This window comes from Oncorhynchus clarkii, chromosome 13 (genome assembly GCF_045791955.1).
Source record: "Oncorhynchus clarkii lewisi isolate Uvic-CL-2024 chromosome 13, UVic_Ocla_1.0, whole genome shotgun sequence".
Lineage (NCBI taxonomy): Eukaryota > Metazoa > Chordata > Actinopteri > Salmoniformes > Salmonidae > Oncorhynchus > Oncorhynchus clarkii.
Window position 1 is genome coordinate 33458420 of NC_092159.1, and position 26993 is coordinate 33485412.

General features: G+C 39.8%; 1 protein-coding gene across 2 annotated transcripts; it reads right to left on the minus strand.

Moving 5' to 3' along the window:
* Positions 1 to 10149: 10149 nt before the first annotated feature.
* On the minus strand, positions 10150 to 25587 carry LOC139423884 (membrane-spanning 4-domains subfamily A member 4A-like). 2 transcript variants are annotated; one of them, XM_071175524.1, is made up of 7 exons: positions 25231 to 25587; positions 24985 to 25101; positions 24553 to 24609; positions 24102 to 24254; positions 23673 to 23795; positions 20054 to 20143; positions 10150 to 10329 (listed from the first exon to the last, which is right to left on the minus strand). In XM_071175524.1, the coding sequence occupies exons 1-7, from the start codon at positions 25390 to 25392 to the stop codon at positions 10234 to 10236; spliced, it is 798 nt and encodes a 265-aa protein (XP_071031625.1). In that variant the 5' UTR covers positions 25393 to 25587; the 3' UTR covers positions 10150 to 10233. The 2 variants fall into 2 exon arrangements, with proteins under 2 accessions (XP_071031625.1, XP_071031626.1); XM_071175525.1 differs by having other exon boundaries at positions 10208 to 10329; positions 20054 to 20139.
* Between the last annotated feature and the right edge of the window lie 1406 nt (positions 25588 to 26993).

Genomic DNA, 26993 nt, shown 5'->3' on the forward strand with positions numbered 1-26993 from the left:
CATATACAGTAACACAATAGTATTCTGATATTCTCTCATAAATTGGGAAATACAGGAAATTTCCACTACAAGCACAAAATCTGCTAAAATACTTTAGTACAAATTTGCACAAATTGAGTGTGAGATTATGTTGAAAAAGTAAAACACTCTTTCTAAGGCAAGATACCTAAGTTACTTTTTCGTGGCAGGTTATGAGAATATATGTCACCGCCAAGTTTAGGTCACCGCCAAGTTTAGGTCACCGCCAAGTCACAGAAAAACACAACCATTTTTCCAGCCAAAGACAGGAGTCACAAAAAGCAGAAATAGAGATAAAATGAATCACTAATCTTTGATGATCTTCATCAGATGACACTCATAGGACTTCATGTTACACATTACATGTATGTTTTGTTATGCAAAAAAATCTCAGTATACATTGACGCGTTATGTTCAGTAGTTACAAAAACATCTGGTGATTTTGCAGAGAGCCACATCAATTTCCAGAAATACTCATAATAAACGTTGATCAAAGATACAAGTTTTATACATGGAATTTTAGATAAACTTCTCCTTAATGCAACCGCTGTGTCAGCTTTACGGAAAAAGCAAATCATGCAATAATCTGAGTACGGCGCTCAGAGCCCAAACCAGCCAAAAAGATATTGTGCAGTCAACACAAGTCAAAAATAACATGATAAATATTCACTTACCTTTGATGATCTTCATCAGAATGCACTCCCAGGAATCCCAGTTCCACAATAAATGTCCATCATTTATGTCCAAATAGCTACTTTTGATAGCGAGTTTTGTAAACAAATCCAAAGTCAAGAAGCGCGTTCACTAGGAGCAGACGAAATGTCAAAAAGTTCCGTTACAGTCCGTAGAAACATGTCAAACGATGTATAGAATCAATCTTTAGGATGTTTTTAACACAAATCTTCAATAATGTTCCAACTGGAGAATTCCTTTGTCTTCAGAAATGCAATGGAACGGGAGCTACCTCTCACGTGAACGAGCAACCCGAGCCCATGGTACTCTGCCAGACCACTGACTCATACAGCCCTTATGAGCCCCTCCTTTACAGTATAAGCCTCAAACAAGTTTCTAAAAACTGTTGACATCTAGTGGAAGCCCTAGGAAGTGCAACATAACCAATATCCCACTGTATCTTCAATAGGGGCTGAGTTGAAAATCGACCAACCTCAGATTTCCCACTTCCTGGTTGGATTTTTTTCTCAACTTTTTGCCTGCCATATGAGTTCTGTTATACTCACAGACATCATTCAAACAGTTTTAGAAACTTCAGAGTATGCTAATAATATGCATATATTAGCAACTGGGACTGAGTAGCAGGCCGTTTACTCTGGGCACCAAGCTACTCAATACTGCCCCCTGACATAAGAAGTTAAGAAAATCATTTCTGGTCGTAGCAGTATTGAAGTGGCGTGAAAATAGTGTGTCCCAAGCCAGGGCAGTAAGGAGCACACACTGGGGCAGGGCGGGGTGCTGATGCTACTATTTTATAATATTGCACTAGCCTCGGCTCCAGGCTTAAAGGTCCTGAACAGTCATTCTGAAAAGTACTTTTTATCTCATGGCTAACTACCAGGAAGTTTGAAAAGACAGGCTTCTTCTTTTTCTTTGGGATTGGGTTGGCGGATCGGTGCATACACCACCCCCTACTGTACTAAAGTGTGAGGCCAGTCATGGCCTACCGACATTAAATTCTCTTCATTATTCCTGTTCCTAAAAAAATATAAGTAAATTGCACCACCAACTAACCCTACACCTATATACCACTATTTCATAAAAATATAAATCACCACGCCATTAACTCTTCTGCAATAAAATCTCATACACCCAGGTAGGGATGTTATGGTGACCGTATTACCGCCACACCGGTGGTCACAAGTCATGAAGGCAGTGAAATTCCACATTACCATTTAGTCACAGTAACTAGTCTTCTCCAAGCTCTGATGCTGCTGATGTGTAGCCTACCAACCTTGCTAACTGCCTGGTACTCAGCACTCTATTGTCCCTCTCATCACTCTGACATCAATGCAAATGTAATCAAAAATGTAATCAAACACTTCATGAGAGCCCATGAGCTCATGTTGCGCAGCATTTCAATAGGCTATGCAATTGCATGAGAAAACATAGTGATGGCCTCTATTAAAAAGAGGAGGATCCCATCAGATTTCTTAGGCTAGGCATACTATATATATTTCTCAACTTTCCTAACATTAAGCACATTTCCTATAGCCCACATGTCTATTATGGAAATCCTCTTAGGGATCGGATCCCGCTAGCGGGATCAAATTCGACAACATCCGCTTAAATTGGAGCGCGCCAAATTCAAATGACAAAATCGTAATATTAAACATTCATGAACATACAAGTGTCTTACATCATTTAAAAGCTTCACTTCTTGTTAATCCAAACACTTTGTCAGATTTCAAAGAGGTTTTATGGTGCAAGCATACCATGCGATTATCTGAGGACAGCGCCCCACATAAAAATACTTTTTCAACCAGCATAGGCTTCACAAAAATCACAAATAGCGATAAAATAAATCACTTACCTTTGAAGATCTTCCTCTTTTTGAAATCCCTAGGGTCCCAGCTACACAATGAATGTTCGTTTTGTTCGATAAAGTCCTTTATATCCAAAATGTCTGTTTAGTTGGCGCCATTGATTTCAGTAATCCACTCCTTCAACATGCATACAAAGGAATTAAAAAAGCTACCAGTAAACTTCATCCAATCAAGTCAAACAATGTTTCTAATCAATCCTTCTTACGGAAAGAACGGTGTTCCATAGAAAAGGAAAATAACTAAGAGCGCACCCTCATTCCTTGTCGTATGAAGACAAATTATGAAGAGAAATTAGTGATAAAACGTATCATCGTCCATTGGACAAACATTACACAACAACTTGGAAATCGCAAACTCAACAATGAGTGCATTGGAAGGAATCAGTGGTTAGCAATCACTAGCCTGCTATTCAGTGGAGTGGGTGTGTGGTCCAAGTCTGGGTTTAAGGGTCTCTTTGCCAAGCTTAAAATTATAAACATTCAACATTGTCGTGTCTTTACTATCATTAAACTGAAGACTTCGTTTTTATCAAAGATTCTCTGTAATTAGTTACTTGATTAAACTGAATAATCATGTAACTGTAATTAACTAGGAAGTTGGGCACCAAGGAAAGTATTCAGATTACAAAGTTATAATTTCCCAATATATCTTTTCAGATATTTTCATATCTGATCAATAGTCTTCTGATTAATGGTTTATTTATTTTAGTCTCATTCCAAATGTCGTAAATTGTTGGTTATCTGCACGAATCCAGTCTTCACTATGAGTCTTCCATACATCAATTGTCTTAAATCATTTATTCATTACTAACTAAGTAATTCACAGAAATGCATAAACAAACAGTAAATATGGTTACATGAAATGATAGAATGTGCCCTAGTGGGCTGAATCGGCATGGCGGCTTGTTAGACAAAGGGGCAATGGGGGGTCGACTAAGATGTCCCTACAGAGTTAATTACAATAATTAAAATGCTAATACCTTACACATGAACGCTCACTCATTCAGGAACAATGGCAATCAATATATATACTTACGCTCAGTGTGTCGTCTTGATTGCTGGTGAAAAGTCTTTCTTTTGTAGAATTGTCCGTCTCTCTCCCTCTCTCTCTCTGTCTTGGTTAGAGGGGATAGTTCAAAGTGACATTCGTTATAGAATGGATGTTTCGGCAGTTGTCGTTCTTCGCGTTCAATGATACCGAATTCCTAGCTGCAGACTAGTAATCAATATCAAAGACTTGTTCTTATTCTGTCGGTATCGATAGTCTAAGAGTTTAACCACGTGGTATGGTTAAAAGATTCAGCAATGGTCTACAACCCTTGTCCTCCTCTAATGGAGAAAAACATGGTCTGGTGATAATTTCTCAAAGTTGGGTTTTATTCGGAATGGCAGAAAAGGCTGTCTCAGGATGTCTGACCCTCACTGGGCTCAGTGGCGGTCCTCTGATTTAGTTCAAATCAAAAGGGAATTGTATTTTTCTTCATTCAACAGTCCAAAATCATATTACACAATTATACAAACAGTATCATACTCACTCATTCATCTTATACAACAATTAGATGTAAACCTCATATCTGAGGCTATTATAGAAACAGCGTTATGGCAATGTGGCCACACCGTCTCTTTTGAGCTTCCCAAGTTGTGCCAAACGGACCAGTTCGTAGCTGGATTCTTCACCGATCTTTCACACTTTCTCTGGAACATGAAATTTGTTCGTACCTCAAGTTCTGTGAGGTGGAAAGATTTCCTTTGTCTCCATGAAAAACTACTCTCTATAACTGTGTGTCCATGAGGTCTTCTCAGGAATTTACGACCTCTGACCACAGCAGTCTGGTTGTAGAAGCAGAGAGCGGGGGATGGTGCTCGCTGTACTCAAAGAGGGCAACACCATGACAACATGATGGGCCAGAAAAGGTTCAATACAGTAGCCATGCTGTCAATCTAGCATGACTTCTGCTGTGTTCAAGGTAACTGGGATCTCAGAAAAAAATGAGCTCCGACTGGGAAAATATGTTTTGAAAGGTCATCCAACTCGGAATTCCAAGTCGGGAACTTGGGCCTCTTTCTAGAGCTCCGACCTGAAGATCATTGATATCATGATTGAATCTTGTTTTTTTCTGAGTTCCCAGTTGTCTTGAAAGCACCACAACTCCAGAAAAGGCCAGAGTTTGACTACAAAGTTTGATGCTAAACTTTGATGCTAAACTTTGGCACCCCCTTCATGTTCAAGTGAGCACAGTACAACAACGTGAGTCCAAAAATGTCTTGTATGATGCTGCATAAATGATGTAATATGCCAGGGAGATATGTATACTGTAGCTAAGAAAGTAATGCTAAGTGTATTTTGTGTACTAAGCTGTTAGTTGCCCATGTGCCTCACCCTAATAATTTGGTCCCTTTCCCCCTCCTGACTTAGCCTACTGTTCTGACTTGGTGGTGCAAATGTAGCCTGTTTTATTCATGATCGAATATTGTAAGAGCTTCATTGTCTGCTTATATGTACCCTTTATTTATCCACGGTTCTGACTTGGTGTACAAGGCGAACACTGTAAGAACAGCCCATGTTCTGAATTCTGTAGCTGTACATTTCAAAAGTGCTGAACAAATGACTACATCCATCCTAGCTCGCTCATTAATGTCTTAAATGAAATTACAGATGGCCTTTTATCCAGACGTTGTCCCATTATGCCATAGTTTGTACATCTCAATTGTCAGTTGAAACCACATTTATCTAAGCAAGTCTGCCATATCAGCTTTGTTTTTTAAAAGGCAGTAAATGAGGCTGAATGAAATGTTTCGCTGCCAGACAAGGCTCCGCTGATAGCCAGGTGTAGCAGTGGTAAGTGTTGGGGTTTGTTCCTTGTTAATCATTGGTGAAATTAGCATTCTGACAATATCTTTAATTAAATCATTCAAAAACCTTTATTAATGCAATTGCAGACAGAAGATGACAACAGGAACATAGCACGCATGTTTCCTAGTAAGTTCTGCAAAATAGAAAAGGTCCCAAGTTATTTTATTAAACCCGAAGTTCAGCCCTAGTGATGTCACTGCATACGTTATTACCTTCTACTCATCAGACGAAGCCCATGTGTATACAAACTTGCAAGAGAGATACAATAGTTCCAGTGTTTTCTAAGGGCTAAGCAGTAAATGTCCACTCCCCAAGTTGATTTATTGTGGAATGTCTGACTAGTCTCTTATCTCTTTCACTCCCCTGCAGTTCTGTCTCAGTCACACATTTCTCAGACCATTTCTTTAAAAGAGGCAGAGAAACTAGAAAACAACTGTGGAACAATATTAAACCTCTATAATTAATATATATATTGTTAATCTGTAGTCTAGGACCCTATAATGTAAGGAGGGAGGGTTCTTATAACCCCCCTTCTATTAATACAACATAAGCATAATCAATTATTATAATACATCAAACATTTGGTACATCCCCTATTATGACCCCTAGGTGAACCCCTGACATAAAGATTCACTCCATTGTGCTGAAAAGAAAGTTCTTCTGTTGGGACAGCTTTATGTAGGCCCTAACAATTTGTGGGCACCGTTTGTAACCGTTACAATGCAATTAATGTATTGTTTAGTGTTGTGTTGTGTAGTGGCTTTGCTGGCATGCATCTAAAGAAAAGTTTTGGTGTTTGCCCCACCAAGATTTAAGAGCTTAAATCGCCACTGGGGAAGATATTTTCACCATAAAATGCTCCTTCATAATAAAATCATTAATCAAATTTGCGGTCACTTTTGTTGCCTTATAATGTAAAGAAATAGCCTAATAGTTTATCAACATTATAAGCTAATCTGTTGTGTCAAGCCTCATTGCATAATTTTTTTTTTATGCTAGTGGTTGTATTAATTTGGGATCTAGCACATCCCACGACTGTACCAGACCATGTTTGGAATATTTCTTCCTCGCACAGAATAGAATAAGTAAACTTTTGTATTATGGGGGATAGTAGATTGACATAGGCTAGTGCATTTGCTGTTCATTAGGCCTACTCATCTTATTGGCTGACGAAAAGTAAATGTGGACAGTTCTTACAATATCTTCGGAAAAGAACACGAGCGTCACGGATGTGCCTGTTTTCACTTGTAGCCTGTGAGACCCGAGAGAGGTGCTTCGGAGCATTCAGCATGCAGCTGGGAGAAGGGAATTATAGTTATTATATTCAGCCTATGGGCACAACGGCCACTGGCTGCAAAAGGCATGGCTTTTTTTAGGGGGCAGTGCGACCACACAAAGGGGATGCCGGTGTGAAATTTTAGGCATTATCAAGTGCTTGTCAAATTGTGAATGAGAGACTCTGTCACGGCTGTCGTCAGGGTGGAAATGACCGGACCAAAGCGAAGCGTGATGAGCGTACCCTTCTTTTTTTTTACAAGGAAACGACTGCGAAGCTTAACTTGGGCAACAATGCCACGAACAAAGTCAACTACCCACAATAACAAAAGGGGAAAAAGGCTACCTAAGTATGATTCCCAATCAAAGACAACGATAGACAGCTGTCCCTGATTGAGAACCATACCCGGCCAAAACATAGAAACAGAAAAACATAGAAAAAATAAACTAGAATGCCCACCCTAGTCACACCCTGGCCTAACCAAAATAGAGAATAAAAGCCTCTCTATGGCGCAAATAAAGCAGAGCTCATGCCTTTCATGCAACTTTTTCATGCAAATCATCATTAAGAGTCGCATCATGCAGCCTTAGAATGTATTAAAAATATATCACCCGATGTTTGTATCACAACTAAAGTTACATAAATAACTCTGAATGAAGCAAATAAGAGTACCTGTTTCTTTGTTAACCTATCAACACAGAATAGCTGCATGTGCTCACTCCCTATAATCATTTGCAGAAAATGTATTTTCTATTTTATTCAGCTTTGTTAAATTGTGTTCTTCATACTATAAAATAATATCAAATAATGCTGCGGAATTCTAAGCAAATCTTGTCTGCTAAATGAACTAGTGTAGCCCACAGCCATATGGCATAGCCAGATCAGGACCTATCATGCTGACAACTCAGAGTTTGCTATTCCGTTCTTTTGAAATAGACTACATTTTCTTTGTCTCAGACCTGTCTAAAATAAATATTGTGATGCTGCAGGCTACATTACATGGATTGATTAGACTTTTTAAAATGTAGATGTTCCGAAGGTTTGCATCAGTGGCTTGTAGGCTATGTCTGGAAGCTCGGAGATGCTAAATGTGTTTATGTTAATTGTTGATTCTGCACAACAGCTCTAACAGGATAACTAATATATCCTAACATGACTTTGAGACTCAAAACTCAAAAGGACTGACAATGACTTTTTCACCACGCTCCCCACCTGGTCTGCGTCGCACCAAACGGGATGCATCACAAAGACCAGGAATTTTAACTTAAATTGTTCCACCTTCACACTTAACGCTACCCCAGAAATCACTCCTTTCAATGGTGCCTTATTCCTAAGAGCAAAACAAGAAACAGATATTGACCCAAGTTGCGTGACACAAAGTGCCTTCTCCCTCTGGCCAGAAGTAACACACACAAATATCACAAGTCCACTGCAGGTTACCTTCACTGATTCAACTGCACGCAACTCCTTTCTAACCCACCCACTTTCTAAACCACAAATGGATCAACCAAAAAGCAAAGGTCCGAAAAGGCAGGCTGAGTGACAACTCTTTGAAACGCCAATGTCAAGCAACTTGACTTGATTCAGTGAGCAGCATCGCAGTGAAATCATCTCAAACAACACTGAAATTGCAGCAAAGATATATATTTTTTATATACACATCTCCCATTTGGCATCCCTCTTGTGGTGCGCTGACAAACTTTGGGACTGGTAGGGATATCTCTTCTCCATGTATCTGTCAGGTGAAGGTCAGGTTTGGCAAGGTACAAAAGGAAAGATGTTAGATTTTTTTCTTTCTCAGCTTGATTTTATTAAAACAAAATTTTAATGAATTAAACATTTAAAGAAGTAAAGAAAAAAATATATAATAGTGGAGGAGGGATTGGGTAAAGCATACAAACCCAGTTTAGGGTAAGGGTTTAGGTTTAAGGCAGGGTTCCCAAACTCGGTCCTCTGGACCCCAAATAATCAACTAATCATCAAGCTTTGATCATTTGAATCAGCTGTGTAGTGTTAGGGCAAAAAAACTAAACTTGCACGCCTTGGGGTACCGAGGACCGACTTTGAGAAACGCTAGTTTAAAGGGAAGTGTTGGAAATAGGATACGGATCTAGTTTAGGCTAAGGGGTCTTGGGTTAGGGGTAAAAAACATTATTCAAAATAGAAAGTAGGGAATGAAAACTTGTTCTTCAGAATACTATGGGGGGAGTGGTGGTTTGTGATTTTTGAGCGGTGGGATGAATGGTCGTGGTTATTGCTGATGTTGTTTGGGATGAATGGCTGTGGTTATTGTTGATGTTGATGGTGTTTACTTTGTTCAACAGGAGCGGCAGAGAGGATTACACACAGGTCCTCTCACGAACAGCAACATACCGTCTACACATCGGTTTGGATATCAGGTAAGTTTTTCAGGTAAGTAATTAGGTAACTATGCATGTTTAAAGGCCACTCTGGGTAAGTATGCGTGTAATAAAACGTCACTCCAGGTAAGTATACATATTCTAAAAGGAGGATTATATGACAAAATAACAAAACATTCCCAAAAGCTCTTCTTGAGGATGCTTTGCTGCCTCAGGACCTGGACAACTTTCCTTAATAGAAAGAACCATTAGTTTTGCTCTGTATCAGAGAGTTCTACAGAAGAATGTCAGGCCATCTGTCTGTGAGCTGAAGCTGAAGCGCAGCTGGGTCATGCAGCAAGACAATGATCCAAAACACACAAAAGTACATGAAAATGGTTAAAAAGCAACACATTTTAAGTTTTGGAATGGCCTAGTCAAAATCCAGACCTAATCCCAATTGAGATGTTGTGGCAGGACTTGAAACAAACAGTTCATGCTTTAAAACCCACAAATGTGGCACTGTAGAAGCAACAATCATTTGGTCATCATACTTTGATAGGGTTTCTTTCTAAAAAAAATCATCAAATTTAACAAAACACATGATTTTGACTGTTCATGATGTTTAATGTTGCACATACTCAAGATAGAAAGGATATAGGCCAATGCCCAATGTAAACATCCAAGCACCACTCCCTCCTTATCAGGATGTTTTCAGACCCAAAATATGAATGTCATTAATTACGTTGTATGAAAGATAAAAGTGACTCCCAACTCACATTTTCTTCTGTCAGTTTTTTAATGTTTAAGTCAAGACTTGTTTGAAGACATTAAGTTAAATATGTATTTGCATGTTATTAAAAGAAAGTGATGCCTCAATATCATATAATGTAATGTAGCAGTGGCTGATGTTAGTTGATAAATGTACTATACTTTTATATAATAAATTCTAATTAACTTATATCAATAAAAAGAGAAATTACAAAAACAAGAAAGTAAAAAAAAATAAAAAAAAATAAACCATATATATAGTAACCTAAACATTATACTTCAATATCAATATTGAACTGTCAAATGATTCAGATCAGTGATGTGGTGCCAACCATTGCCTGGCTTGGATCAGAAAAATAGCCCTAGAAAACACAATTTTAACAAGAAAAAGAGGAATGTATTCACAGAAGCCCAATTCTCAAGGGATGAAAGCAGTGTTTTGTGGAGGCAGGGGTTTCTGTTGAAACCCTGTTCCCATATCGTCTCCCTCGGGACCCTTTGGGTAGATCACAGTCTGTAGAAACAACACAGTACATAATAGGACAGATATGTCCCAAATAGCACCCTATTCCCTATACTTAGTGCTCTACCTTTGACCAAAGCCTGCACCCTAAAGTAGTGCACTATATAGGGATTAAGATGCCATTTGGGTTGCAACCTATGATAGAAATTATACAATAGAGAGATGTTAACAAAAAAGCTACAGCACACATGCTCAGTATTTACTTACTAGGTTGAGCCTGTAGTGTCAATATTGCATGATAATCACATCCTTGTTATTTTATAGTTTTTAAGTTACATCAGTTTTTTAATGTTTATTTTTAATTCAGTTCAGCTTCAGTTCGTTTTCAGACCTTTATTGTTTGTTTTTATTTAGTTTAAGTGATATATTTTATATATATATATATATATATATATATATATATATATATATATATATATATATATATATATATATAGTTATATATATAGTTATATATTATTTATTTGTATTTTTATAGTTAGGGGGACAGAATCAAATCAAATTTGTTTTGTTACATGCTTCCTTTAAGTGTAGACTAACAGTGAAATGCTAATTTACGGGGCATTCCCAACAATGCAGAGAGAAAAATTATAAAATTAGGAATAAAAACACAATGAGTAACGATAACATGGCTAAATGTGAGGGGTACCAGTACAGAGTTGATGTGCAGGGTTATGAGGTAATTGAGGTAGATATGTGCATATAGGTAGGGGTGAAGTGCAACACGATAGATAATAATCAATATCAGCAGCGTATGTGATGAGTCAAAAGAGTTTGTGCAAAATGCAGATAACCAAAAAGCTAACTGGACTAACTATTTAGCAGTCTTATGGCTTGGGAGTTGATGCCCTTCAAGGTCCTGTTGGTTCCAGACATTCAAACCACTTGCCGTGCAGTAACAGAGAAAACAGTTTATGACTTGGGATGCAGTCTGGATTATGTTTAGCGACTTCTTCTACCAGCGCCTGGCATAGAGGTGACTGCCAGGTCACTGACCTTCTTCTTATAGGCTGTTTCATTGTTGTCGGTGATCAGGCCTTCCACCGCTGTGTCGTCAGCAAACTTGATGATGGTGTTGGAGTCATGCGTGGCCATGCAGTTATGGGTGAAAAGTGAGTACAGGAGGGGACAAAGCACACACCCCTGAGGGGCCCCCGTGTTGAGTGTAAGCATGGCGGATGTGTTGTTCCCTACCCTTACCACCTGGGTGGTGTTCAGTCCCAGGGACCTGAGCTTAGTAATGAGCTTGGAGTGCACTATGGTGTTGAACGCTTTATTTGTCACATTTGTGGGAGCAAACGGTACATATAGGGACAAACATAATACTGTAGAGCAAAGGTGTACATTAGACCACAAACAGAAAGTGGACAGGAAACCAAAGATTAAACAGACATACAGTGCCTTGCGAAAGTATTCGGCCCCCTTGAACTTTGCGACCTTTTGCCACATTTCAGGCTTCAAACATAAAGATATAAAACTATATTTTTTTGTGAAGAATCAACAACAAGTGGGACACAATCATGAAGTGGAACGACATTTATTGGATATTTCAAACTTTTTTAACAAATCAAAAACTGAAAAATTGGGCGTGCAAAATTATTCAGCCCCCTTAAGTTAATACTTTGTAGCGCCACCTTTTGCTGCGATTACAGCTGTAAGTCGCTTGGGGTATGTCTCTATCAGTTTTGCACATCGAGAGACTGAAATGTTTTCCCATTCCTCCTTGCAAAACAGCTCGAGCTCAGTGAGGTTGGATGGAGAGCATTTGTGAACAGCAGTTTTCAGTTCTTTCCACAGATTCTCGATTGGATTCAGGTCTGGACTTTGACTTGGCCATTCTAACACCTGGATATGTTTATTTTTGAACCATTCCATTGTAGATTTTGCTTTATGTTTTGGATCATTGTCTTGTTGGTAGACAAATCTCCGTCCCAGTCTCAGGTCTTTTGCAGACTCCATCAGGTTTTCTTCCAGAATGGTCCTGTATTTGGCTCCATCCATCTTCCCATCAATTTTAACCATCTTCCCTGTCCCTGCTGAAGAAAAGCAGGCCCAAACCATGATGCTGCCACCACCATGTTTGACAGTGGGGATGGTGTGTTCAGTGTGATGAGCTGTGTTGCTTTTACGCCAAACATAACGTTTTGCATTGTTGCCAAAAAGTTCCATTTTGGTTTCATCTGACCAGAGCACCTTCTTCCACATGTTTGGTGTGTCTCCCAGGTGGCTTGTGGCAAACTTTAAACAACACTTTTTATGGATATCTTTAAGAAATGGCTTTCTTCTTGCCACTCTTCCATAAAGGCCAGATTTGTGCAATATACGACTGATTGTTGTCCTATGGACAGAGTCTCCCACCTCAGCTGTAGATCTCTGCAGTTCATCCAGAGTGATCATGGGCCTCTTGGCTGCATCTCTGATCAGTCTTCTCCTTGTATGAGCTGAAAGTTTAGAGGGACGGCCAGGTCTTGGTAGATTTGCAGTGGTCTGATACTCCTTCCATTTCAATATTATCGCTTGCACAGTGCTCCTTGGGATGTTTAAAGCTTGGGAAATCTTTTTGTATCCAAATCCGGCTTTAAACTTCTTCACAACAGTATCTCGGACCTGCCTGGTGTGTTCCTTGTTCTTCATGATGCTCTCTGCGCTTTTAACGGACCTCTGAGACTATCACAGTGCAGGTGCATTTATACGGAGACTTGATTACACACAGGTGGATTGTATTTATCATCATTAGTCATTTAGGTAAACATTGGATCATTCAGAGATCCTCACTGAACTTCTGGAGAGAGTTTGCTGCACTGAAAGTAAAGGGGCTGAATAATTTTGCACGCCCAATTTTTCAGTTTTTGATTTATTAAAAAAGTTTGAAATATCCAATAAATGTCGTTCCACTTCATGATTATGTCCCACTTGTTGTTGATTCTTCACAAAAAAATACAGTTTTATATCTTTATGTTTGAAGCCTGAAATGTGGCAAAAGGTCGCAAAGTTCAAGGGGGCCGAATACTTTCGCAAGGCACTGTAAGTGTAATAACCGAAGCCGTACGTGCCTTAAAGTGCATAAGGGCTTAGGGCAAAGAGGAGGAGGTGACACTTAAATACATGATCTATTATGAAAAGAGCAGGATACCATTATACAGATCAGATAGAGAGGAACAAACATAAGTGCTTAGGGTAAAGGACATCAGTGCTTAGGGTAAAGGCCATAAGTGCTTAGGGTAAGATAGACATGATTAATTTTAGGACTCGATAGGGTCCTGCCACCATTGTAATCTAATCAAGAGTGGATACAGGTGTTATTGGGCATGAACAAGCAGGAAGCCTGGACTGAGAGATAATGGTGGCAGATGACCTGAGGGAAGTAACTTCATTAACATGTGGAATGGACTCATATGCTGTGTGTGTATAAATACAGAGCCAGTGCTCTGGGAAAGTATGTGTTCCGCGGACCATCTAGGCTTCTGATATGTTTGTATTAAAAGCCTGTATTGAAATCACAAGTTCTTGTAAGTTTATACACTGCTCAAAAAAATAAAGGGAATACTTAAACAACACAATGTAACTCCAAGTCAATCACACTTCTGTGAAATCAAACTGTCCACTTAGGAAGCAACACTGATTGACAATACATTTCACATGCTGTTGTGCAAATGGAATAGACAACAGGTGAAAATTATAGGCAATTAGCAAGACACCCCCAATAAAGGAGTGGTTCTGCAGGTGGTAACCACAGACCACTTCTCAGTTCCTATGCTTCCTGGCTGATGTTTTGGTCACTTTTGAATGTTGGCGGTGCTTTCACTCTAGTGGTAGCCTGAGACGCAGTCTACTACCCACACAAGTGGCTCAGGTAGTGCAGCTCATCCAGGATGGCACATCAATGCGAGCTGTGGCAAGAAGGTTTGCTGTGTCTGTCAGCGTAGTGTCCAGAGCATGGAGGCGCTACCAAGAGACAGGCCAGTACATCAGGAGACGTGGAGGAGCAGCAGCAGGACAGCTACCTCCGCCTTTGTGCAAGGAGGAGCAGAAGGAGCACTGCCAGAGCCCTGCAAAATGACCTCCAGCAGGCCACAAATGTGCATGTGTCTGCTCAAACGGTCAGAAACAGACTCCATGAGGGTGGTATGAGGGCCAGACGTCCACAGGTGGGGGTTGTGCTTACAGCCCAACACCGTGCAGGACGTTTGGCATTTGCCAGAGAACAACAAGATTGGCAAATTCGCCACTGGCGCCCTGTGCTCTTCACAGATGAAAGCAGGTTCACACTGAGCACATGTGACAGACGTGACAGAGTCTGGAGACGCCATGGAGAACGTTCTGCTCCCTGCAACATCCTCCAGTTTGGCGGATGTTGTCAGTCATGGTGTGGGGTGGCATTTCTTTGGGGGGCCGCACAGCCCTCCATGTGCTCGCCAGAGGTAGCCTGACTGCCATTAGGTACCGAGATGAGATCCTCAGACCCCTTGTGAGACCATATGCTGGTGCGATTGGCCCTGGGTTCCTCCTAATGCAAGACAATGCTAGACCTCATGTGGCTGGAGGGTGTCAGCAGTTCCTGCAAGAGGAAGGCATTGATGCTATGGACTGGCCCGCCCGTTCTCCAGACCTGAATCCAATTGAGCACATCTGGGACATCATGTCTCGCTCCATCCACCAATGCCACGTTGCACCACAGACTGTCCAGGAGTTGGCGGATGCTTTAGTCCAGGTCTGGGAGGAGATCCCTCAGGAGACCATCCGCCACCTCATCAGGAGCATGCCCAGGCGTTGTAGGGAGGTCATACAGGCACGTGGAGGCCACACACTACTGAGCCTCATTTTGACTTGTTTTAAGGACATCAAAGTTGGATTAGCCTGTAGTGTGGTTTTCCACTTTATTTTTGAGTGTGACTCCAAATCCAGACCTCCATGGGTTGATAAATTTGATTTCCATTGATACATTTTGTGTAATTTTGTTGTCAGCACATTCAACTATGTAAAGAAGAAAGTATTTAATAAGAATATATCATTCATTCAGAACTAGGATGTGTTATTTTAGTGTTCCCTTTATTTTTTTGAGCAGTGTATTTTTAAACGATTCTCCACGACATATGCACGGAATACAACTGTACCCCTTGAATTGCTTGCTTACGAGCCCTTCCCAATAGTGCAGAGTTTAAAAATTACATTAAAAAATACAACAAATACACAATAATGGAGCTAAATACAGGGAGTACCAGTAACAGATCAATGTGGAGAGGTATGTACAGTTGAAGTTGGAAGTTTACATACACTTAGGTTGGAGTCATTAAAACCCGTTTTTCAAACACTCCACAAATTTCTTGTTAACAAACTATAGTTTTGGCAAGTTGGTTAGCACATCTACTTTGTGCATGACACAAGTAATTTTTCCAACAATTGTTTAAACAGATTATTTCACTTATAATTAATTCACTGTATCACAATTCAAGTGGGTCAGAAGTTTACATACACTAAGTTGACTGTGCCTTTAAACAGCTCCAAAACCGTCATAAAAAAGCCAGACTACGGTTTGCAACTGCACATTCGGACAAAGATCGTACTTTTTGGAGAAATGTCCTCTGGTCTGATGAAACAAAAATAGAACTGTTTGGCTATAATGACCATCTTTAAGTTTGGAGGAAAATGGGGGAAGCTTGCAAGCTGAAGAACACCATCCCAACCGTGATGCACGGGGGTGGCAGCATCATGTTGTGGGGTGCTTTGCTGCAAGTGGGACTGGTGCACTTCACAAAATAGGTGTCATCATGAGGAAGGAAAATGATGTGGATATATTGAAGCAACATCTCAAGACATCAGTTAAAGCTTGGTCGCAAATGGGTCTTCCAAATGGACAATGACCCCAAAGTTGTGGCAAAATGGCTTAAGGACAACAAAGCCAAGGTATTGGAGTGGCCATCACAAAGCCCTGACCTCAATCCCATAGAAAATCTGTGGGCAGAACTGAAAAAGCGTGTGCGAGCTAGAGGCCTACAAACCTGACTTAGTTACACCAGCTCTGTCAGGAGGAATGGGCCAAAATTCACCCAACTTATTGTGGGAAGCTTGTGGAAGGCTACCCAAAACGTTTGAGCCAAGTAAATTTAAAGGCAATGCTACCAAATACTAATGGAGTGTATGTAAACTTCTGACCAACTGGGAATGATGAAATAAATAAAAGCATAAATAAATCACTCTCTGCTATTATTCTGACATTTCCCAAGGAGAAATTGCAGCCCAAATAAATGCTTCACAGAGTTCAAGTAACTGACACATCTCAACATCAACTGTTCAGAGGAGACTGCGTGAATCAGGTCTTTATGGTTGAATTGCTGCAAAGAAACCCTTACTAAAGGACATCAATTATAATAAGGGACTTGCTTGGGCCAAGAAATAAGAGCAATGGACATTAGACTTTTGAGATTTTTGGTTCTCGTCTTTATGAGACACAGAGTAGATGAATGGATGAATTCCGCATGTGCGGTTCCCACCATGAAGCATAGAGGAGAAGGTTGGTGGTTACACGGCCTGTGATTTATTTGTAATTCAAGGCACACTTAAAAAGGATGGCTAACACAGCATTGTGCAGCGATACGCCATTCCATCTGGTTTGTGCTTAGTGGGACTATCATTTGTTTTTCAACAGGACAATGGACCCAAAACACACAGCTGTGTAAGGGCTATTTAACCAAGAAGGAGAGTGATGGAGTGCTGCATCAGATGACCTGGCATCCAGACCACCCGACCTCAACCCAATTGAGATGATTTGGGATGAGTTGTACCGCAGAGGGAAAGAAAAGCACCCAACAAGTGCTTAGAATATCTGGGAAGTCCTTCAAGACTGTTGGAAAAGCTTTCCAGGTGAAGCTGGCTGAGAGAATGCCAAGAGTGTGCAAAGCTGTCAACAAGGCAAGGGGTGGCTAATTCAAAGAATCTGAAATGTATTTGGATTTTTTAAACACTTTTTTGGTTACTACATGATTCCATGTGTGCTATTTCATAGTTTGATGTCTTCACTATGTAGAAAATAGTAAAAATAATGAAAAATCCTTGAATGAGTAGGTGTGTCCAAACTTTTGACTGGTACTATAGGTGTTCCTCTTGTCCAGGTGGGAGAGGGCAGTGTGGAGTCCAAAAGAGATTACGTCATCTGGGTATATGTTGGGGCGGTATGCGAATTGAAGTGGGTCCAGGGTGTCTGGGATAATGGTGTTGATGTGAGCCTTGACCAGCCTTTCAATGCATTTCATGGCTACATATATGAATGTCATTTAGACAGGTTAGCGTGGCCTTCTTGGGCACAGGGACTATGGTGGTCTGCTTGGAACATGTATGTATTACATACTGGGTCAGGGAGAGTTTGAAAATGTCATTCAAGACACTTGCCAGCCGGTCAGCGCATGCTCTGAGTATGTGTCCTGGTAACCCTTCACCAAGTGAGTTCCTACGCAAATGTTATCATTATAATTAAACTGAATGAAAACACATTATAAATCTCATAAGGCCTTATTTTGAGGCCAAGCTTTACCCTATTTCAGTGTCCTGAAACAAATGGCTTAAAGGCCACATCAGGCCTGCAAGTAAGGTTGAAAAATTCCAGTAACTTTAACAAAATTCCCAGATCCTGGTTGAAGGATTTCCAGGAATCTTACAACCGAGATTTCTGGAAAAACTGGGACATTTTGCAACCCTACCTGCTAGTCACATTATGCTGACTTGCAATGTGATGTGTAATTCTTAATAGAATCCAGCCAGAGTTATGCTATCCAGCAGCTTAACGTTTGATTCACCCCCAACCTGAATTCATAATGACTACCAGGGTTAGGAACAGTGTGAGGAGTCAACCTAAGCCATTTAATAAACTAGAACAACCATTTCAGTAATGGGAGCAAAAAAATCTAACTAAATGATTGGATTAGTTTTCGAAAAATGTATGTTATTTATTTTTGTGTATCATAAGTTGAATCAATTAATCACTAAATGTACATGCATTGGTGCGGCAGGTAGCCTAGTAGTTAGAGCGTTGGGCCAGTAACACAAACGTTATTAGATCGAATCCCTGAGTTGACAGCTTAAACAATCTGTCGTTCTACCCCTGAACAAGGCAGTTAACCCCTGTTCCTAGGCAGTCATTGTAAATAAGAATTGGTTCTTAACTGACTTGCCTAGATAAATTAGAAGAAAAAAACTGCTATTTAACACAATTCCCCAAAAATCTACCTGCAGTGGAGCATGCTGGGGAAAAAGTTTTAACTTAAAAAATTGAGTTGGTATTACTTCTCATTTAGTTTTAAGTCAGTACCACATCAATATTTTAATAATAATGACTTTAATGACTTTAATGAATAATGACTTTTGAGTTCAACTTACTATAAGTATTTGAGTAAAAAATGCCTTGGAGTTTACCCTGAAGCTTTGAACCAACGCGTTTCTTTGTTTCCTTCTGAGTTTCCATTAGCGCAGGAAGTGCAACACCTCAGTAGGAATCTGTGTTAAAGCGGCGCAGAGTAAGTGTGTCTTTTGTATTTGTAAAATCATTTTGGGGTGATATGAAAATAGAATTTCAGAGGTTTCCAAAACCGTATTGCATGCAGTGATTATTAACGGTTAGACAGGGTATCTGGAAAGTTTAACCTGTTGGCCATGCTGTGGTCAATTGTTCAAATTAGAAACCTATGGCTGTATGGGCTTGGATTCTCATGAGCTAAGGTTAGGTAAAAATGATAAAGTCGCAAATGACAAAAATCCCCAGGATTAATCGTTCAGTTGAAAATGTGTGCTTTTTAGTAGCTTTGATTAGCAGATGGTGCCATTTGACTGTTAAGGTGTTGGAAAAGTGTTCTATACAATGATGTATATAAACCCTGGATTGCTGGTGCATTGTATTGGCCACAGAGCTTTCACACCACCGATCAGCGGTATTGGCACTCTCCATTAGGAGCAGTCCTCAATACAAATGAATGGAATTATTCAGTATTTCAATTAAATGTTTCAAGGACAAAATTACACATGTTGTTGTAGGGGGGACAGTAACATTACTCTAAAAAAATACTTTAAGGAAAATGTTTATATATTTACAAATGTTTATTTTTAGCTCACATAATATAATATTTGAAAGTATGCATTAAGGTGTCTAATATAATAAACGTGTCAAAAACGAATGTTGACATTAATAAATGCATTTCTTTAGCTTCCAAAATCATTTTTTACATTGGAGCAGGAGTGTCAAGATGGCTTTGCCCGGTGGATTGAATACGGGGGTTAAAATCGTCGACGTAGTTAGAAGCGATAGAACCAATGGTGTGGTTCTATCGCTTCTAACTACGTCGACAATTTTAATTAGTTTATATGGAATTTCAACTGGATATAATCACGACCACCTGGTGAGTTTAGCATAGAGCTAAATGTAACAGGTTATGTGACGGGAACAGCTCACATGTAGCCTTTGATCACGTGCAACTACGTCAATGATTTTATTTGGCCGATGCTTAAACTAACATTTTTTGAATGTTTGCATGTACAGCCACACAGAATTTTACACAGTGACCAATGTTTTGATTGCACATTTTGAATTGAAGTTTTTGCAGTGGAAGTTTTTTTTAAATTACTCCAGAGTAACTAGGACACTGTTGAGATATTCTAAATTTTAATTATAAGATAATGAGCAGCATATTTTACATGGAACCCTGCAAATCAACCTCCAAATATGTCATACCTCGTAGTTGTTCTGAGGAGGGAAAGGTGCGTTGCTTGGAGTCATGCAGCCATGAGGTACCGGTATTTGATTCCCAATGACGAACACTTGCTAAAAGACAGACATGTACATTTTAAGTCCATTTATATAAATTGCTGATCAAATATACAGGTGTCATGACTGCTCAGCACTCTTACAGTTGCAGAATAAACACTATATAGACAAAAGTATGTGGACACCCCTTCAAATGAGTTGATTCAGCTATTTCAGACACACCTGTTGCTGACAGGTGTATAAAATCGAGCACACGGTCATGCAATCTCCATAAACAAACATTGGCAGTAGACTGGCCTTACTGAAGAGCTCAGTGACTTTCAACGTGGCACGGTCAGGATGCCACCTTTCCAAGAACCAAGAAGTCAGTTAGTCAAATTTCTGCCCTGGTCAACTGTAAGTGCTGCTATTGTGAATTATACAACGGGTGGGTCTAATCTTGAATGCTGATTGGTTAAAATTGCATTCCAACTTGTCTATTCCACAAGTTACCACTGGCTAAATCTATGCTGTTAAAATGCCTATTTACAGGCCTCCCGGGTGGCGCAGTGGTTAAGGGCGCTGTACTGCAGCGCCAGCTGTGCCAGAGTGCCTGTGCCTGTGTCAGAGTCCTGGGTTCGCGCCCAGGCTCTGTCGTAACCGGCCGCGACCGGGAGGTCCGTGGGGCGACGCACAATTGGCCTAGCGTCGCCCGGGTTAGGGAGGGCTTGGTCGGTAGGGGTGTCCTTGTCTCATCGCGCACCAGCGACTCCTGTGGCGGGCTGGGCGCAGTGTATGCTAGCCAAGGTGGCCAGGTGCACGGTGTTTCCTCCAGCGCATTGGTGCGGCTGGCTTCCGGGTTGGATGTGCGCTGTGTTAAAGAAGCAGCGGCTTGGTTGGTTGTGTATCGGAGGACGCATGACTTTCAACCTTCGTCTCTCCCGAGCCTGTACGGGAGTTGTAGCGATGAGACAAGATAGTAGCTACTACAACAATTGGATACCACGAAATTGGGGAGAAAAAGGGGTAAAATTAAATAAAAAAAAATTTAAAAAAAAAATGCCTATTTACTCTGTTCCATCTGACTGTGCAATCCACTGTCCAGCCAAGCAATTTATAAACTTGATCTCCACTATAAAAAGCATCTAGACATTATCTCACAAAGACAACTGCTTCAAACAGAATCCTTCCAGATCCTTAGTCTGCATTTATGGACTGCCCTATTCAATTCAAACCACATGTTTTCAATGGATTTTAAATCCCGGAGACTGAGATAGACATTGCAAAATGTTGAGTTTGTGGCCAAATAACAATTTCTTTGTTTTTATATTTATTCTCGGTAATACCAATTACCCCACCGAAGACATTCTTTAAAAAAGTATACTTACCATGACAGAATTTATGGGTAAATAAAACTCATAGAATAAAAAGGAAAGTTTGACATCTTCCAAAGTCTGAGGGTTGTTTTAATCTTCCAGACTTGGAATTGTATCAACTCGCCACACAAGGCTTTTACTTGCAACATATTGTTAAGTGCACTAAAGAAGAACAATGGACACATATTGAAGTTGTGCATGCTAATCCTCAGAATCTTTTCACAAGTCTATTTTCAAAGGATAAAGAAGAACATTAACCATTTTATAGTTAAGAACACTAACAATATTGAAGAAAATGAAATGCACACTAAAAGAACCAATATCACTCCCTAAAAACACAACCCTATGGAACAATCCTTGGATAGCTTTTCAGAGTTCACTGATAAATTGGCCCCATGGAAAACTAAAGGCATAGGAAATAAAATGATTTCCATTACAGAATTAAAAAGCAATTTTAGACTGACTAATGTAGACGTTTTCAAATACATGCAATTGAAAAGTTCTATACACTAAATTTCTATCTGAAATCTTTTGGACATCAAAGAAATGTTGAGGGAATCCTATTTGACTCAGAAAAGGATTCACATGAATGATAGGTAATAAAAATATAAAACTTTTAGATGAAGATTTAAGAAGAACTGATATTGACACAAGACGAAGGGAGTGTTGGAACATAACTAATCAACACATCCACCAATGCTGCTGTGAACCGCATCACAAGAGACATGCTAAACGGAAGACGCATAAAAACAATGTTATCTTTGATGCAATTTCAATGTTGTTTGAGTTGCTTTGTGTGCCACCAAATTTGCTTGAGATTATTTTACTGCAAAACTGCTCACTGAATCCAATTTACTTGACATAGGAGTTTCAAAGAGCTGTCAGTCAAGGTGAGCTCAAGAATATCAGCTCCCTCTCACTCAGCCTGTATTTTCAAACTTCCTGGCAGTTACCATGAGATAAAAAGTCATTTTAAGAATGACTGTTCAGGACTTAAGTGTACAACTAGCAATGACTCAATAATTCATGTCTTCTGGGAGTGCTATAAAGTCAAAAAGTTATAGATGGAGTTAGAAAGTTGGTAGCCAGAAGTTTTACAATGTAAGTTTACTTTTAATCCATCTATATGCATATTTAAAGACATGGCATATGAGGGTGTGGTGAAATACTCAATGGGATGGACCATACTTTTCTCTTCAATGATTCTGAAAAACCTCTCAAACTGGTACTGTACATCTTTCATTCATGCTGGGAAAAGAGAGAGTTGCTCCCATGAATCAGAAATCCTTCCTAGGTTTGAGCTCACGGCCACTGTGTTGGCAGCAAATGGTCATAACAAAAGTGAGAACCGTGAGCTCTCCCACGTCCGCACACTGGAGCAGGAGTGCCAAGATGGCTGTGCTCGGTGGCTTCAATACAGTGTCCCCTGTCAGTCAACCAGGGGTTATACACACCATTGGTTCTATTGTCCCCTAGTGGTCGGGCGTGTAATTACCCAAATAATACCATAATATAAGATGCACCCAAATTGGCTCCTACACTGGCTAAAGTTCATGATGCCATTGACCTTAAAAAGGGGCCCAGGACCAGTGGAAGAAAATTAACCCCATAACATCAAAGACCCACCACCATATTTTATGGTAGATATGGGGTTCTTTTCTGTGCATTCTCATTTCGATGCCAAACTGGTGTGCGTGGCCAAAGCTATTTTCATGTCACCCAACCAATGCCTGGAGTTTACTAAACAACATTGGCACTTGGATTGGACACTGTGATTTGGTCAGATGACATGAACATAGAGCTATTTAGAGAACCCCATACCATAAGCGCAGACAAAGGATATCAATGATCTGGAAGGATTCTGTACAGAGGAATGGTCTAAGATCCCTCGCAGTGTGGTCTCCAAATCATAAAACATTTTAGAAATAGTGCAAGTGCTGTTATCCTTGCACAGTGAGGTATTGAAAACAGGAGTGTCATTCATTTTGACCCATACCTTTTGAAAAAAAAAACACTTGTTAAGCAAAATCTCTTTCTCTAAGCAATTATATTAGTATGCATTTTGGTTGCATACAATGTAGATCAGTATTGAATGATTTATTTTATACAGTCATTTTTGCTAATTTTTTATCAAGGGTGTCAATAATTTCGGGACCACACTGTATTCGGAGCTAGATTTTGGTTTAAATCTTGTACCACATTTTGACAGAAATCTATGTCCATAGACTCACCTCAGGGTTGGAACGGCAGCACTGGCAGACAGCTCTGCAGGCGAATGACGAGACACAGATGGACACTATGAACTCCAGCATGGAGAAAACAAGCAAAACACCTGAAATTCCCTGGGACCTGATCTATAGACAGAGAGGAACAGGAAACAGCAGATGACTAGACTACCCTGCCATTTTGGAGCAATTATGTACAATTAAACTTTGACTCCTGTTTCAGCGTGGGCTAACAAGAAGTATAAATTAACTCAGTAGCATCTAATTCACTTTTGCTTGCATGTTGGAGATGTCACATATGCTACAGATGGTGTATAATTTAAACGAATAAAAAACATTCAACAGTATGTCTAGCAATACAATTATAGATGATAAATCCCCCTTTACCGATTTACAAATATCTCCTGACCAAAGGAATAAGCATTTGGTATATACCCAATACTGTTGGCAGACAAAGGATGAAGGATAGTCTGGATAGTCACAGTAGTAGTTGTAAAAGAAGATCCCAGCACTGTCCAAAGAATGCAGAATGGTGCCAGTAAGAGCAATAACCGTGGCGACAACATTCATTCCAAGGGAGCCTTTTACCTAAGGGACAGAGAGCAGAAAGAGGACATGGGGATGAATGATTGGTTGTGAAGAATGAAATACAATATAGAATACAGTGTGTTGACAATCATTATTACATGTCTTTATTAAAGGTGCAATCTGCAGTTGTTGAATCGCCAGTGCCCACCCCACTGCTTGTGTTTGTGGGAGGAAAACAAGCAGGTTGAACGGAAACATGAGGGCCTATATATAAAGTAGATTCTGTTTTGAAATAGAGTGGAACTTTATAAATCAATAGCCTGAACTTTATTGAGGGAAAAAAATAGTTGATACTGACCAGACATGTGTTCAAATTGTTGTCAGCAGCAACAGTTAGAGAGCCTGCAATGACATACTGAGAAGGAACAAGGAAGTTGTTATACAAGGTTGCGTCCCAAATGGCACCCTATTCTCTACACAGTACACTACAAAAGTAGTGTACAGTATGACCAAAGTTCAAATTCAAGTTTAATTACTTCCATAGAAGTCAATACAAACAGAGTGTATAAATGGCATAGGCCTAGCCAAATACATATACAGTGATAAAAGTCATTAGTTAAGTAATTCGTTATAAAGCATTACCATACATTTTTTTTTTAAATATTTTGACATTTGTTTTTAATGCATTTATTTTCAAATTGTGACATTATTCAATTATTAGGATGTTTTGTTTGCATCAAGAGAGACAGGAAATGTAAGGTAGGATTGTTAGACAGAACAGCTCACTCACAATGATAGATCCCCAGACAAATATTCCGCTGATTACTCCAATATTGTCTACTTGTGGTCCTGTAGCCATCACGATTCCTGTCAACAGCATCATCAAACCAACCATGATCTGTACGGTCTGTGAGAGAAAAACAAAGTACAAAGCAGGAAATTAATTTTTATTTTCTTCCAGTACCTTTTAACTAAAATTGTCTTTTTTTTAAAACTTCAAATTAATTTTCAAATGATGTATAACAGAAATTCTTACCCCCAGCGCTTTTGGTTGCCCTGCCCGGAAACTTCCCAGCACTGAGGAAACCGTCTGTCCCAAACAGTGAGGGGCAGAAGCGACCCCCATCCCATTGCCAGTGGGGTGTACATGGGTGATGACCACCACCCCGTTAGTGGTGGTTGTTACAGAGCTGGACATCTTTCACAGAGGAGAGAAGGCTGTTTGTAGTACAGTAAGAGGTGATACGGCTGGTCAGTGGTGTGTTGATGAGCCTTATGTAAAGTTTATACTCTACCTGGGACTTCCAGATAATAATTTACTTGGGACTGTCATGCATAATAGGTGTGTCTGCCACTCATTAGACTTTGAACTCTCCCCATTGTGGTTGCTGTATCGTCTGTTTACTTGAATAACTTGAGCGACATTTAGTTCCTTCTGTATTAGCATAACTTCCCATCATGGGCTTGAAGTTGTTTGCCTATAGAACACAGGCTATACAAGAAACTCATACACTTCCATGAAAGGGTGTATAAGTTTCTATTTCATGTTACATAGCATGGAAGTGTATATGTTTCTTTTGTTCCCTGATGTAGAGGCAATCATCTTCATGGTGTGGTATAATAAAGTAATTTAATTTAACCAAAGACGTTGCTCCTCTGTGGGGAGACATCCTGAATTAAAGAAGAAGTAGGAAGTAGGTGAAAGAAGAAGTAGGTGAAATAATAGTGAATGTTGAATCATTGGTGAATGGGCGTTAGATAAGCATGACAAACAGAAAAGAGCTTAGTAAAAGTGGAGTGTATATAAATGCTGAGATATCATGTAAACATAAGCTCTTCATGTCTATTCCTGCACCCCTCCCTTCCTCTCCTCCTCTCTCTTCCTCTTCTTCTCTTTGTCTCTCTTCCTCTCTTCATCTTTCTTCCTATTCTCCCCTCATCCTCTTCTCCCCTTTCTTCCTCTCCCCCTGTCTCTGCCTCTCCTTCTCTCTTTTCCAAGGTTATGTTAGTTATTCGTTTTTAATTCTATTCATTTTTTGATTTTTCTTTGAAATTCAGTTAAGTTTCAGTTTGCTTTTAGAGTTTCTATAAATGTTCTGTTCGATAAAAACATTACTATTTCAATTTATGTTATTTAGTTTCAGTTTAGTTTTAGCAGTAGCAGTGCGTGGGTAAAATCACTGGGGAAGCCAGTGAATTCAACCACACATTTGTTTTATTACAAAACCAGATAGCAAACTCTGTCCAGCGAAGTTCACAAAGCATATTGCATGTACAGTAACAGACAGTTAAAGTATACATTGGCTTCAAAAAGTAATCCTACCCCTTATTCCACCTTTCTCACCCATCTACACACAATACCCCATAATGACAAAGTTAATACATGTTTTTTTTTTTTATGTTTGCAAATTGATTGTAAATTAAATACAGAAAGATCTCATTTACATAAGTATTCACACCCCTGACTCAATACATGTTAGAGTCACCTTTGGCAGCGATTACAGCTGTGAGTCTTTCTGGGTAAGTCTCTAAGAGCTTTGCACATCTACATTGTACAAGCTTTGTCAAGTTGGTTGTTGTAGATCTGGTTCAAGTCCAAGCTCTGGCTGGGCCACTCAAGGACATTCAGAGACTTGTCCCGAAGCCACTCCTGTGTGGTCTTGGCTGTGTGCTTAGGGTTGTTTTCCTGTTGGAAGGTGAACCTTTGCCTCAGTCTGAAGTCCTGAGCACTCTGGAGCAGGTTTTCTTCAAGGATCTCTCTGTACTGTGCTCTGTTCATCTTTCCCTCGGTCCTGACTA

Bases quoted from the DNA above. Each gene is read 5' to 3' on its own strand.
- LOC139423884 (XM_071175524.1), bottom strand. From the start codon at position 25,392: ATGTCCAGCTCTGTAACAACCACCACTAACGGGGTGGTGGTCATCACC. The intron at 25,102-25,230 runs GTAAGAATTTCT...TTTCTCTCACAG, and splicing joins GGCAACCAAAAGCGCTGGGG to ACCGTACAGATCATGGTTGG. The intron at 24,255-24,552 runs GTCAGTATCAAC...TCTGTCCCTTAG, and splicing joins ACAATTTGAACACATGTCTG to GTAAAAGGCTCCCTTGGAAT.